Raw genomic sequence first — 14,480 nt, forward strand, 5'->3', positions numbered from 1 at the left:
TGGTCGCGCGCTCTACCAACATACTGGCGCGCGCGCACGCACGCACACACACTGTGTGGGTTTTCCCCCCTGTGTATTGCATGGATTAATCGGATTGCATTGGTTTCATATTCCTAAATTTACCCACATAGCTTTAATTTACTGCAGTCTGAAAAACTATTGCTACATTTTTGTAAAAGGATATCCAGACCGATTCAGGAAATACACGCATAACTAATCACAGTCAATACGAACTGAATCTATTGTATTTAGTCCTGTAACAAAGTTACCTGACTTCATGCTGACGTATTTTGCAAGCTCCTCTCATTCATGGTTTATTTTCCATCTTATGTGATTTCCACAGAGAAATTTCCAGGGACTTGGAAAGCATTCAGCTAAATGAGAAAACAGAGCTTGAAAGAAGAGTCAGTGGTTGAAGCTGTCAGCCAAAGAATAGACTGTATATGTCAGAGGGCCTGAATAATTTTTTTTTACGAAAATCCAGTCAATAACAATTTTGGGATTTAGATCTCTACAGTATATGTGCAGTCCATAAAATTACCAGTTTAATTTTTTTATATTATTTTATATATCTCCATCAGTCTATCTATCTACAGTAGTATATTTTCTTGTATTTGTATGGAATACACAATTTTTAATCCCTTTTAGTCTTTAGTCATGATTATTTTTTTTTTTGCTTCAGTCATCATCTTCAATTGCACACTGCTTGGCTGTAAATGAATTTGAAAAGACTCTGATTGCTCAGTCATACCAGGCTCTCAGTATGGGTATTTTACATTCCCTCTCCCCAGACTGCTCCAGATAAGTTTGCTCAAACAACCTGTGTTTTTATACTGTATATACACTACCGCTCAAAAGTTTGGGATCACTTGCAAATTTCTTTGTTTTTGTTTAATGATTTATTTTCTTCATTCTGCAAAAATACTGGGGATTTCAAAACTATAAAATAACACATATGGAATTAAGTAATTACGTGACAGCAACAAAAACAACAGTTAGTTGTTTTTTAAGACACAGAGGCCAGCCTTTCTGTAATAGTTATTGCAAAAACAGTATTGTCAAGTGCATTTGCAAAATCTGTCAAGCACGGATGAAATAAAACTGGCTCTCATGCAGGCCATCCCAGGAGGGCAAGACCAAAACCTACCTCTGCCGCAGACGAGAAGTTTCTGCCTAAAAAATGACCAATTAACAGCACCTCAGATTAGAGGCGTTATGAAGTCTTTACAGAGCATAAGTAGCAGACACGTCTCACCATTAACTGTTCAAAGGAGTTTAATGCATTTTTTGGACGCCTTCAGCATTCCTTTACAATGTAGAAAGAAATATCAGGAACCATCATGGAGTTAAAAAGTGACCCCAAACTTTTGAGCGGTAGTGTATATCATAGTGGCGCTTCACACTACTGCTTTTTAATATTTCCACAGGCAGCACGGCGAAGTGGTGGTTAACACAGTCGCCTTGCACCACCAGGGTTCGATTTCTGCCTCCGATTAGGCTAATTGTCATTTCCAAATTAATCTTAATATGTGAATGAGTGTGCTCTGTGATATATTGGCACCTCATTCAGGGTGTCACCTGTTTCCCAGTTTTTTGGGATAGGCTCCAGGCCCCCCACGACCCTGTATTCAGGATGGATAGATAGATGATAGATACACCTAGATGATGAGAGTGACTGGTCAAACTGGTTTCAAACTTTTCTGCAGGAAGAGTAAACATATATTGATCTGTCAATTTATCTTTGAAGGTTTGGTTTTTCTATAGTCTAAAGACTTTCCTTGGAGTAAGTCATGCTTTTACCCACAAATGTGGCAAACTAGGCACAGGAAAAAATATAGTTATTCTGACTAAGAGAGAATTGATTGGATCAAGTGTTTACATGCCTAATTATTTATTTTTTATTTATATAGCACTAACACTTTTAACAATGGTCATTGTTGCAAAGCAGCTTTACACTATGAAAAGAAAAATTATAAAAAATACTTTAAAACATATGGGGAAATATGTATAAATCATAATTATCAGATTGTCCCTGATGAGCAAGCCAAGGATAATGGTGGCGAGGGAAAACTTCCTGAGAAACCTTGAAAAAGCCAGACTCAGGGAGCCCATCCTCATTTAATTGGTATTGGATAGCAGGATATGAACTGGAATACTAGCAGCTCTGGACTACTAATTAACAGGGGTACTATGTAGCCAAAAGACATTTGATGGCAAGTAACAGAATACAAAATACTTTGTTACTGTACTTAAGGTTTTTTGTATGCTGTACTTAAATTTTTTTTTATATGTGATACTTTTTACTTCTACTCAGGAAAAAAAAGAAACAAATGCACTAGTTTACAGAAATGACTGGCAGATCAGTATGAAAGCACTGGTTGGTTAGCACACCCGAATAATATACCTGGGCAAGGGATCCCACCAACGTCGTCTCTGGGATGCAAATTCTTCTGGCTCCTTTTTCAAGCATCTCGAACAGGCATACTTGTTACGGTTAAAAGTGAATCGAAGTGATCTAGCTAGATAGTTAACATAGTGAGCAAAAGATTTGTGAACTCCTTGGTGCTTGATAGTTTGTTTTATGGAGTGTGTAGGCTTTTGCAACAATACAATGAGAGAATGCGTAAATGAACACGATCTCTTTCTTCACCTGCACCTGACGGAGCTTCTATGAAACAAATAAATGAGAAAAATAAGGACCCATATTTTTAAAGGAACATGTCTAATTTGCTTTTATTTTTGAAGTGCTTAAGAAACTCTCATTTTGACATTTTTTGTAGTTTCTAGTTTCACAGTGCAGCCTGAGTCCCATTTAATGTCATTTTCTCCCATCTGTTTTCTTTATCACTGATTTTCTTTATTACCCATTTGTGTGTTGTTTTTTTAGATTGTCCCAGCTATCATTAAGATGCTTATTAAAAGCTTATTAAAAAAGTTAATCTTCCCGAGAATCTAATTATGGTTCCTTAAGCCCTGTTAACCATGACATCTTTCTTGAAGGCCCTGTTAACCATGAGATGCTTCCTGTCAGGACATATTAGCACTTATACATTTCCTGTCTGCACTGTAGAGGTTGAGCCACACCCTGCGCTGCCTGAGCTATGCCCTGCTTCACCAGAGCTATGCCCTGCATCATCTGACCCATGAACGGCCCTTCTTGAGCGAGGTACTGCACCTCCTTCTACGACAGGACGAACCAGCCATGCCAAATCCACATTGCTAACCTGGGCCAAATCCCAGTTCTATTCCTGTTCCTGTGCCAAATTTCAGTTCGGTTCTCATGCCAACTTCTCAAATCAAATTAGTTAACTAGAGTAAGTTTATTCATAAAAATTATCAATTTCTTCCTTGTATATTTGCAAGACAACTGGTCTTTTGAGCTTCATAGTAGGACCTGTAAAAGACACACAAGGAAAACAATAGGTCATAAAAACTATAATACCTTCCACTTTATGTACTTAATGTATGAATGGACTACAGGATAGTAGTAAGGATATGGGGAGAGACTCAAAACTCCACACACAAAGTAAACCAAACTCCAGTAAACCATAAATACAAACAAAATGCAAAGAACAAGCGCACCCACTGTGCAGCTCACAAAGTTTTTTAATCTAAATACTCCACTTTTTTGGTGTACAGTAATAGATATGCCTTCTGCAGACCAGCAAAACACTCCTATTTGACTTCTATTTGTAGTGTAATTGTACTGTCAGTCATGATCAGTATTTTTCAGTACGCCTGGTAGTAGTGCTAATTTTATGGCTGATCAGTGTAAATATATTGTGTATGTATTTATATTAATTGATGTTAACAGAATTAAGTATACATATTAGCATATTCTAATAAAAAAATTCTTACCTAGCTCCCCTCCAGATATGGAGAAGTCATGAGATAAAAGTGCCCACTTCTGGACCTTTTGAGCTGTGGACATGGCCATGGCATTGACCTTGTCCACGCCTTCTTGGATCACTTTATAAATGGCTGGCTCTTTGTTTTTGATGATTGCTGAAACTTTGCTTGCCATTACACCGTGCTTTCTGAAGAACTCTACAGCCTGTGGGGCCAGCTCATCCGTGGGGTCTCCATTGTCATCAACCTTACACTGGAAATAAAAAATAAATAAAAAAACGACAATTGTATTGAATTTTGACAATTTAATAAAAGCAGTTAAAATCAAGGGGCTATGTAAAAAATTGATTGTCATACTTTAAGAGTAAGAAGCATGGAGAGGAATTTCTTTTTGTCTCCCACCAGCATGGCATTGCTAATGATGGGCAGTTCCTCCTTGACTGCATCCTCAATAGGGACTGGTGGGATGTTTTCTCCTCCAGCAGTGATGATTAGCTCTGTTAAAAAAATATATATATAATATATATAATCCTAATATAAGCAAGAGTAAGTCCTGTGATATATACTGAACAAAAATATAAATGCAACACTTTTGTTTTTGCTCCCATTTTTAATGAGATGAACTCAAAGATCTGAAACATTCTCTGCATGCACAAAATACCCATATCTTTCAAATATTGTTCACAAATCTGTCAAAATCCGTTACGATGAAGAACTGAAGTCAAGTTGAGACCCCAATGAGGACGACGAGCATACAGATGAGCTTCCCTGAGACTGTTTCTTACAGTTTGTGCAGAAATCCGATTGTTTCAGCAGCTGTCCGAGTGGCTGGTCTCAGACGATCATGGAGGTGAACATGCTGAATGTGGAGGACCTGGGCTGGTGTGGTTACACGTCGTCTGCGGTTGTGAGGCTGGTTGGATGTACTGCCAAATCCTCTGAAACACCTTTGGAGACGGCTCATGGTAGAGAAATGAACATTCAATTCACGAACAACAGCTCTGGTGGACATTCCTGCTGTCAGCATGCCAATTGCACGCTCCCTCAAAACTTGCGACATCTGTGGCATTGTGCTGTGTTATTCAACTGAACCTTTCAAAGTGGCCTTTTACAGGTGGCCAGTCTAAGGCACACCTGTGTAATAATCATGCTGTCCAATCAGGATCTTGATTTGGCACACCTGTGAGGTGGGATGGATTATCTCGGCAAAGGAGAAGTGCTCACTATCACAGATTTTGACAGATTTGTGAACAATACTTGAAAGATATGGTTATTTTGTGTATGTAGAAAATGTTTTAGATCTTTGAGTTCATCTCATAAAAAATGGGAGCAAAAACAAAAGTGTTGCGTTTATATTTTTGTTCAGTATAAAAGGATGTTCAGTATGCTATACTGTAGGTGCAGTAATTTCCTGAGTTTAGTAATAATAACAAACTGGAGCCATTATTTAGACATATTTGGAAGCTCTAATTCCTACAAATAATTTCAACCACCTAGTCATAGTATCGAATTCATAATAATAAATCTAGAGTAAAAGCATTTCTACCTTTTATCCTGCCTGTAATGTATAGAAAGTCATCAATGTCATGCTTTCCAAGATCTCCCGAGTGCAGCCAGCCTTCTGGGTCCAGTGCCTCTTCAGTTTTATTAGCCATATTCATGTAGCCCATGAATACGTGACGTCCCCAGAAACACAACTCTCCAATGCCATCCGCATCTGGCTTGTCCACCCTTGTTTTGCAGCCCGGGATCTCCTTACCACAGCTGTGGAAAAACATTTGGGCTAAAAAATTCAGATTGTTTTAAAATTTATTTTAGTATGATATGCAACCAGTATTTTATTTATTTTGTATTTATTTATTTATTGCATTCTTCATAAAGCTTGTAGTAAATGTTTTATCTGACTGCTTGTCTGCATGTTTTTAACTATATTTCAGGTTTGAGTTTTATAACATATCAATAACATTTTGTTATTGAAAAAAAATTGTGAAGCAACTATTCTGGTGTTTGAAAAAAAATCTGATTATGGTTTGCCTGATGCACCTTCAATTGTGAAACTTACTGTGGACACATATAAATTTACAAGGAGTGAATTAAGGGACAGACCTCATAATACGGAAGTTGTCAGACCAGGACATGGTGTGAGGTCCTGTACTCTCACTCATGCCATACAGCTCATAGATGGGGATGTTTAGACTCATGAAGTATTCCAGTGTGTCCTTAGTCATTGGTGCTGCCCCTGAAAAGCAGGTTTTGCAGCGATCCAACCCAAGAGATGCACGTACCCTCTTGAAAACCAGGTTTTTAGCCAGCGTAAAGCCCCAAGGCAATGAGGGATTACTGGAAATCAGAGAATAGGTACAATACTTATTTACATATTTCTGTAGAATACTCCAAACCTTAAGAAATACCTTAATAACTAAAGATTTATGTCAATGCATACTTATTCATTATGTTGTAGCTGGCCTGAAGTCCTTTATGCTTGGCCCACTCTCCAATTTTCTTTTTCATGAACGAAGAATTCGCACCAATGTCTTTCATTGCTTCCTGCATCTTCTCCCACACACGGGGAACACCCAAGAAGCTTGTGGGACGCACATCTCTCAAAACAGTGATCAAAGAACCCTGCAGGGACAGAATATTCATCCGAAATTCCACTTAAATAATTAAAAAAGAACTGATCTACATTTGCAGTATGATAGCACATCATACACTCATATGATCATCGCCATTTTTAGCATGGATTATAGCTAGTTTAAAAAAAAACTAAATTCAAATCCTGTTTATGTCTCTTTTACACATGATCTGCATTTACGAATACAAAAAGTACATTCATGGACATATAATACCAAATACAATTCAAACCTTCAGCGCATCTGGTTGGGCAAAGTAGGTGGTGCCTGCAAATCTTAAGGAGATCCACATGTCGTTCATTTGGGCAGCCACATGACTGAGCGGCAGGTAACTCACTACAGAATCCTTCCCATTTTTCAGATTGACAACAGATCCTGCTGCGTTTGCAGTCCATGTGATCTGACCAAAGGAAGGACACCAAAGTACATCTTTAATACATCACCTGATCTTTTCTTCTGAACATGGAAACAGCACCTTTTGAATTTCTTTCTATTCATATCTAACAACTGGTACCGACAGTGTTACTGTATGTTCAAGAACATCACAATACCATTTTATGTAACAGTTTAATTATAACTTACATTGTCATGACTAAGCATAACCCCTTTAGGGTTTCCTGTGGTTCCTGATGTGTAGATGAGGGTGCAGCATTCATTAGCTTTCTGTCTATTAATTACCGCATCCAGGTGAGCATCAGAAATGTCCTCCCCAATCTTCATAAACTCAGTCCACTAAAAAAACAAATAGTTCATCGGTTATGCGATTTGTCCTGTTTCAGGTAAAAATATGTGAAATACCGAATCAGTTCTTCAGGTATACTGTCATTTAGATTTAAACGAAAATTTGCTGGTAATTGTCCAAGCATCTTAAACAACCTGTCACAGTTTACCTGGAGAGTCTGGCTTGCTCCTTCTTTAACTCGTCACACTTGCTTCTCTCTGGGTATTCAAACTAACATATATAGACAACTGATCTGTCTATAAAAACTAGTTGCATATTAAATTAATATAAATATCTATTGATTATGTCAAGTGAATATTTAACACCTCAGCAACATCATTTAAATATGGTAAAGCAATGTTAAATGGATTCAGTGGACGCCAGGGCTTCAAATACCATAAACATTACAAATATTTTCATAGTTGCCACAAGCAACATCATTTTACATGAGGCGTTTATTAGCTTTACTTTACTTACCTTGCAACTGACTGGCCACAGACATTTTTCTGGATGTGGGAGTATTTAATTTACAAACCAATGTCACAGGTAAATGGTACTTAACTTCCGACCTACCGAGTATATGTTTGGCATCTTATCCTTCACTTCTCCCTTGTATTGAACAATGGCCTTCAGGTGTGGTAGTTTATGTTTAACCTAAAAAACAGATGTTGGCAAAAAGGTAACTTCTTTATTTCAACTGCAGTTCATTTTTACTCAGAATTACTTTTTTTGTCCATTGCGAATGTAAACAGATTTCAATTATAGAGAGATTGTTCAAACATTGGGGTAAGACTTCTGTAGTAATTCATTTAAAGCTAAATACCTTGAGGATTTTGGCTAGTTGTTTGTCATTTTCAACCACTAACACATTGGCGTCAGAGTCATAAGCCACATAATGACAGGCTTCTGGTGAGTTGGTGTGGTAGATTCCAGCAGCAAGACCTCTGAAAAACATATTAATTACCATGACATATTATAGACTAACTGGCATTCTCAAACAATTGCAGTAGTGTGTGAATTTGTTGGCCTGGGGTCCCACCACTGTCATGAAATGAGAATAAATACAGTGGTTATCACCACTGGCCTCCATGTTTCCTAGCTGGACTACATAGGTTCATGGTGAATGGATGGATGGATGAATGGATATGCTTTCTTCATAATTTACTTTGACTTTAACAGTGCTATGCAAAAGTTTGGGCACCTCTCATGAAATTAAATTCATTGTTGAGTTTTAAAGTGAAAAGAAATTAAACACAACCTCTGCAACTAGTTTAATAATAAAATATTTCTGCAAATGTTCATGTATATTTACTTTCTGTTTAATCAACATAAAAAAAGAAAAGAACATTAAATGTAATTCAGCTGTCAGTAACATCTTCACTGGCACATTTCACAGTTTGCAAATGTTGCTCATTAAGCCTGGAGTTTTTTAATTCCTATTTAATAAAATATTACACATTATTTCTTGCAGAATATTTCTATATATTCTTTAAGATATTTTTGTGTTTTCCTTAATACTGTGACAGCGAGGGTCATTCCAAAACCTTCAGCAACCTTCAGGAAATAAATTTTATGAGTTCTTGAGTCCTCTTTTTAAATAAAAAGACTTGTCCATATAACTGTACTGTATGCAGTGTAGATGTTTAGATACATGTGTGTACTGAAAAAGAAACTTGTGTCAATACAGAACAGGAGTATAAGAAGTAGTACCCTGCCATGATACAACCGATGTCTGCGATGAACCACTCAGGAGCATTGAATCCCAGAATGCATACACCATGGTAGCGCTGCAGCCCCAACTAAACATACACACACAGAGACAGACAGAAAGACATTTGAGCAGTTGCAGACATCCTTATCCAGAGTGACTTACATTTTATCTCATTTACAACTGAGCAGTTGAGGGTTAAGGGCCTTGTTTAAGGACCCAACAGTGGCAACTTGGTGGTAGTGTTTGGTAGGGTTGGAACTTGGGACCTTCCAATCAGTAGTCCAATGCCTTAACCACTCAGCTACCCCTGATCCTCGTATCGCTCTCTCTCTCTCTCTCTCTATCTCTCTATCTCACACACACACACACACACACGCAAACGTTTATGTTTCAGAACAGCAGAAAAATGCACATTTCTACACTGCATTTAAATTCAAAACGCAAATTTCTACACTGCATTTAAATTCCTCCACCTTAACACTACATAACTCAGCATTACATTCAAATTACGATTTTTATACAGACTGAACTGTCCGGTTTATGTGCATCTGTGCATTGTGCTAAAATACTTTTGCCTTAAAGAATTGTCTTTTAGCAATAGGAGTCTCACTTGAGCAGTGCTACATTAGCTAAGGACTAAGCTAATTCCTGGGCCAGAAAGTACAGTATAGTAATAATAGGAATTAAAGGGAAAAAAGGTCCATCTTGTGCCCACACTGCATGATTGCAGATTTATTTTAAAGTATGTGTTAAATTATTTGTTAAATTATGAGCCTAGAAATATTGCAATAGGGTTGCACCCTATTCAGGGTGCACCTTGTGCCCTGGGATAAGCTTCAGGCCCCCCGCACACGAGATAAGGGGCACAGATAATGAATGAATCCATGAATGAAGTAAGATCTGGCAATTTGCTCAAAAATCTTCAAAAACAGAAGGGATATGAATAAATAAATTTCTCATCCATTTAGAGTCTGCATTACACCAACAAACAGTATCTATGCACACTATAGTGTGCATGTGGGAAGAGTTTAATAAAAAAGAAATCTTTTAGTTGTTTGTTGTATTTCAAGCAAGATAAAATACAGTTAAACCATGAATCTTAGTTAAAACTTAATTAAAGCATAATTCGTTTTAGAAGTGTACTTGTATATCAAACATCAAAGCGAACCTCCCCATAAGAAATAATAAAAACTCCACAACCCAAAAATATTCATATAAACATTATTAATGTAAATTATATAAAGAAAAAAAAATAAAATAAAAAAAAATAACCTGCACTTTACCTTTGAAAAAAATTGTGGCTATAGTGATTGAGACCGGAGAGAGGAGAGAAGGGGTGGGGGGAGCATTATAATAGCCCTGTATGAATTGATATCAATTTATGAATCATTCATTATCAGGTATTAGTAATGCTAAAAGCAAATGGCACAAATCCACTCTGATGTATAATAGAGAATTTCAATAATGTATGAAGTGAAATGTCAGAATAACTTACAGTAGTTAAAGAATATTTTAGAGTGGAGATGAAAAGAAAAAAAAATTGTTTAGATCTTTTTGGCAATTAAATGCCACAAAATCTGAAGACACATTCATGAGGGTAAAACAACTGAACTGTAAAAGTTCAAAGAAAAAGTTTGCATTAAACTAAAAATCGGGTAGCCACTAAGCGACAGTTACATGGGGCGGGTTATCAGGGTCAGTGCTTGTGGGATAACTTTCACACACGCACACACACACACACACACACACACACACTAACGGAATTACTGCTGTCTGGCTCACAGATTACATAAATTGTAATCTAAATAACGATTACATTTTAGAAAATATAACTAAATAACTGAGTACTTAAATGGCGGACCTAATGCATTGGAGTACTCGTTACATCAAAAAAGTAATCCAAGTACTCTAACGCGTTACACCCTGATATGGAATAATGTTGTTTTGTTGAAATGACATGCACTGAATTCCTACATGTGTATCTACACATTTTGAATCTCAACCAAAAAAGAAATTGTTGTCACTATCATATCTTAGGGTGGCACTATATCACAACAACAGCTATAGTTAATAGGCCTGGTTCTAAATAATTATTCACACTTCATGTTTCAAGACTCCGTATATTTATTCTTGTAATTTTTTCCTGCACCGTGCACCTGAGCTGTTGCACAATTACTGCTAAAAAGTATATATACATTTTATACTGTCTATAGTGTTACACATTTTTTCCATGTTATTTCTTATGTAGCATGTAGTCTGTTTAAACTTGAGCAATAACAATAAAGATATTTTATTCCATTATACTCAAACCTTGAGAAAGCTCTTGGCTGCAGCTCGGCACTGCTGTTGGTATTCCTTATAGGTCAGTTTGACCCAACCTCCATCCTTCTGTAAGCAAAGAGCTGGATGATCCCCAAAATTATCCACCGTCATCTGGAACATTTGGTGTATGGTAAGAGGAGGCTCCGAGCCTGGACCAGACATATTTATCCTTAGCTTCACTGGCCTTTCCCTTATCGTACTCCAATACTGCCAACTTGGAGCCATTACATACACTTGTAGTGGGCTTGCTTTATGATCTAGTGGAGCAGAATCATACTCTGAACAACATTTTGACATAAGTAGGCTTTTAAACAGATTTTCATAAAAGAATCAAAAGAGTAGATGCAAGCTTGTGTATGGCACAGCTTCACCAGGAGAAAGTTCAAGCTTGAGTTACAGGAAGGATATTAAATGTTTGATCGTACCCATCATGTTTCTTTTTGTAAAAAAAAAGTAGGCGTGGCTTAAACCAAGTTACACAAACTGTCTTATAAAAAACTAAAACTGAAATATAAAGGATGCTATGTATTTCTGCTATTTAAACTTTATTACTAAATGGATAAATAATAAATGGTAATTTTTGTTCAATTGAATGACAATGTGTTCATTCAAAACAGGACTTAAAATACTATGAATGTTTTATATAAACCTTCCTGTAAATCTGCTGAAGCACAGGTACTGTATTTGAGCATCAGATCTGATGCAAAGATTAACAAGCATAAACTTTGGATTTTACCTCTGGCCTTACAGACTGCTACAGTAGGATCAGCTGCGGTTTCCTCAACCTCCATCATTATTTCCTCTTCAGTTTCCGTGAGTATATCAGACAGCATTTCCTGTTTTCAACTTCCCTGTAATTTCAGAATTACCATTTTTAGTTGGACTGACTGACATTATGGAATTAAAACTAAAAAGAAAACCTTTGCATTTAGTTCACAAAGCAAAATTATTGCTCCAAGGTCCGAGTTTGATTTACAGCCAGGTTCGATTCCCGCCTCTGTGTGCATGAAGTTTGCACTTTCTCCTCGTGCATGGTGGGTGTTCTCCGGTTAATCTGATTTCCTCCCACAGTCCAAAGACATGCAGATTAGGCTAATTGGCGTTCCCAAATTGCTCATAGTTAGTGAATGAGTGTGTGTGCAATGGAGTACCCTGCCACATGCCCTAAATTTCCTAAGGCTCCAGGTCCCTGTGACCCTGTATACAGGGACCTGGAGCCTTAGGAGGGCGTCCATGCTGTCTATGTAACAAGCAACCCAGCTTGTTTCTTCATTTCTTCATTGTAGGTTATATTATTAATATATCCCTATGTTACACAATCAATGCTAATATTATACTTAATTATTTCTTAACATATTTTTTTTCCTAGCATTGCTTACATAAAAAAAATATTACTTTCATTGACAAGTATTAAAACAACCAATACTTACAGATAGGAATGTTTTCTCTTGTTTTCTAATAACTATTCAGAGATACAGACTATTCAGTGATAAATGTCACATCTGTTCATGTCCAAGCCTAAATTTTGAGGAAAGAGTGAATAATATATTATCTGGATATTGTTGAATCATGTCTCTGACGACTGCCTGGGACACGTGACATGGACGCGCGCGCAGGTGATCAGCAGCGCGGGGTGCACGGGTGTCTATTTGTGACTTTAGTATACGTGGCTGAAGGTTGCCATGGAGACGCATACCATCACGTTAACTGGCCGCGCGCTCTAGCGACATACTGTTTAATGGGCTAGTGTGCGGTATTGATTAAATCGTCTAGTCTACTGTACCAAATTACATCAAGAAATTGGCCATAATCTTATTTTCTCTCAAACTACAATTACTCAGTAATATTTAACACAGTGTTTTTTCTTACAATACCCTAGTAAATAATCTGCTTACGACAGATAATATAAGAATGTTGCCATAGCCTTTAGATATAAAGATTTATATTTCGCACATTTACCCTGTGTAACCAGGTCATGTGATTAAAAATTATTTAAATCTTGTGGGACACACTAATTATAGGAAAATTGCAAAAAGCGCTGTCTAATTCACCTTAGTCAACATTTCAGTCATTTAATGTAATTTTAACATAAATATCCATTACTTTAAAATGTATTTTTGAAGCTGGACGTAATTTTAGTGTATAACAGTGTGTGAAGCATGTAGGCTACTGAAGCTAAAATGCTGTAGCATAAATTGCAAAACTATACTGTATAATTAAGGATGTGCTTATTTATCAGCATATATAAATAAGTGTCTGTATATTTATAAGTGCTTTATCCTAAGACTGTGTGGTCCTGTATTGTTACCTGCTGCCCTAATTTCCAAGCTCCTCTCATTCACAGTCTAAATTCCAGCTCATGTAATTTCCACAGAGATGTTTTCTTTTGTGATTTTTTTTTTTTTTTCATCTGTGAAGATTAGTGAAGTCTAAGAATTAGAAGAATTTTTTTCCAGGGACTTGAAAATAATCATGCAGCCAAATGACAGAGTCTAACAAATGATAAAAAATATTTTCCACACATTTACAATATATTTAGGTATTTGGCAGACGCACTTATCCAGAGCAACTTACATTTGTATTTTATTATTCACTTAAGCAGTTGAGGTTTAAGGGCCTTGCTCAGAAAAAGGCCCAACAGGAACAACTTGGCAGTCATGGGATTTGAACTTGGGACTTCCCAAACATTTACTTTCGAATTGACTTCAATGTTCTTAGGTTAACTAAAAATTTTAAATGTTTTTACCCATAGCTGTTTTTTTTTTCAGCATTAACTGAAACATTTTTTAGACTAATGCCAGACCTGGTATCAGCCCAGGGAGCCTCTATGGTCTTAAAATAGACCATTACACCTCATGTGCTCATTTCTGTGCTGTTTCTATCTTAAGTGAAAGCTTAGATCATCTGCTAAACAAATAAATGTAAAAATAGTAATGCACCACTGCTACTGCCAAAATATTGTCAGCTTAAGACAGAAGGTGCCTTGCTACCATTGTACATCTGCAGTTAGCAAAAGTGTTATTTATTTCATCATATCTTTCATATCTTTTGCAGAACTGATGAGTTAGTGTTAATTGAAGATCATTTGTCTGTGGCATGATATAGGTTTAAATGAAATTAAATGGAATTCTAGGTCAAGGTAAAAGTTAGCAGTTCAGTGTATCACATCAGTGGGAACCTTTTTGAATTACATTTCTATAATATATAAATATCATATATAATATTTAGAAATTATGCTGCATAA

The 14,480-nt window shown here is 36.7% G+C and overlaps 1 protein-coding gene across 2 annotated transcripts; it reads right to left on the bottom strand.

Moving 5' to 3' along the window:
- Positions 1 to 3,176: 3,176 nt before the first annotated feature.
- LOC128509501 (long-chain-fatty-acid--CoA ligase ACSBG2-like) lies at positions 3,177 to 12,081 on the bottom strand. Of its 2 annotated transcripts, XM_053481266.1 has the most exons (13): positions 11,973 to 12,081; positions 11,225 to 11,493; positions 8,914 to 9,002; positions 8,027 to 8,147; positions 7,777 to 7,857; positions 7,065 to 7,214; positions 6,715 to 6,882; positions 6,293 to 6,474; positions 5,956 to 6,189; positions 5,396 to 5,613; positions 4,207 to 4,346; positions 3,859 to 4,102; positions 3,177 to 3,394 (listed from the first exon to the last, which is right to left on the bottom strand). In XM_053481266.1, exons 1-13 carry the CDS (start codon positions 12,067 to 12,069, stop codon positions 3,321 to 3,323), a joined length of 2,067 nt encoding a protein of 688 aa, XP_053337241.1. In that variant the 5' UTR covers positions 12,070 to 12,081; the 3' UTR covers positions 3,177 to 3,320. The 2 variants fall into 2 exon arrangements, with proteins under 2 accessions (XP_053337241.1, XP_053337240.1); XM_053481265.1 differs by lacking the exons at positions 8,914 to 9,002; positions 11,225 to 11,493; positions 11,973 to 12,081 and adding an exon at positions 9,077 to 9,145.
- Between the last annotated feature and the right edge of the window lie 2,399 nt (positions 12,082 to 14,480).

This window comes from Clarias gariepinus, chromosome 21, assembly GCF_024256425.1.
Source record: "Clarias gariepinus isolate MV-2021 ecotype Netherlands chromosome 21, CGAR_prim_01v2, whole genome shotgun sequence".
NCBI classification, from domain to species: domain Eukaryota; kingdom Metazoa; phylum Chordata; class Actinopteri; order Siluriformes; family Clariidae; genus Clarias; species Clarias gariepinus.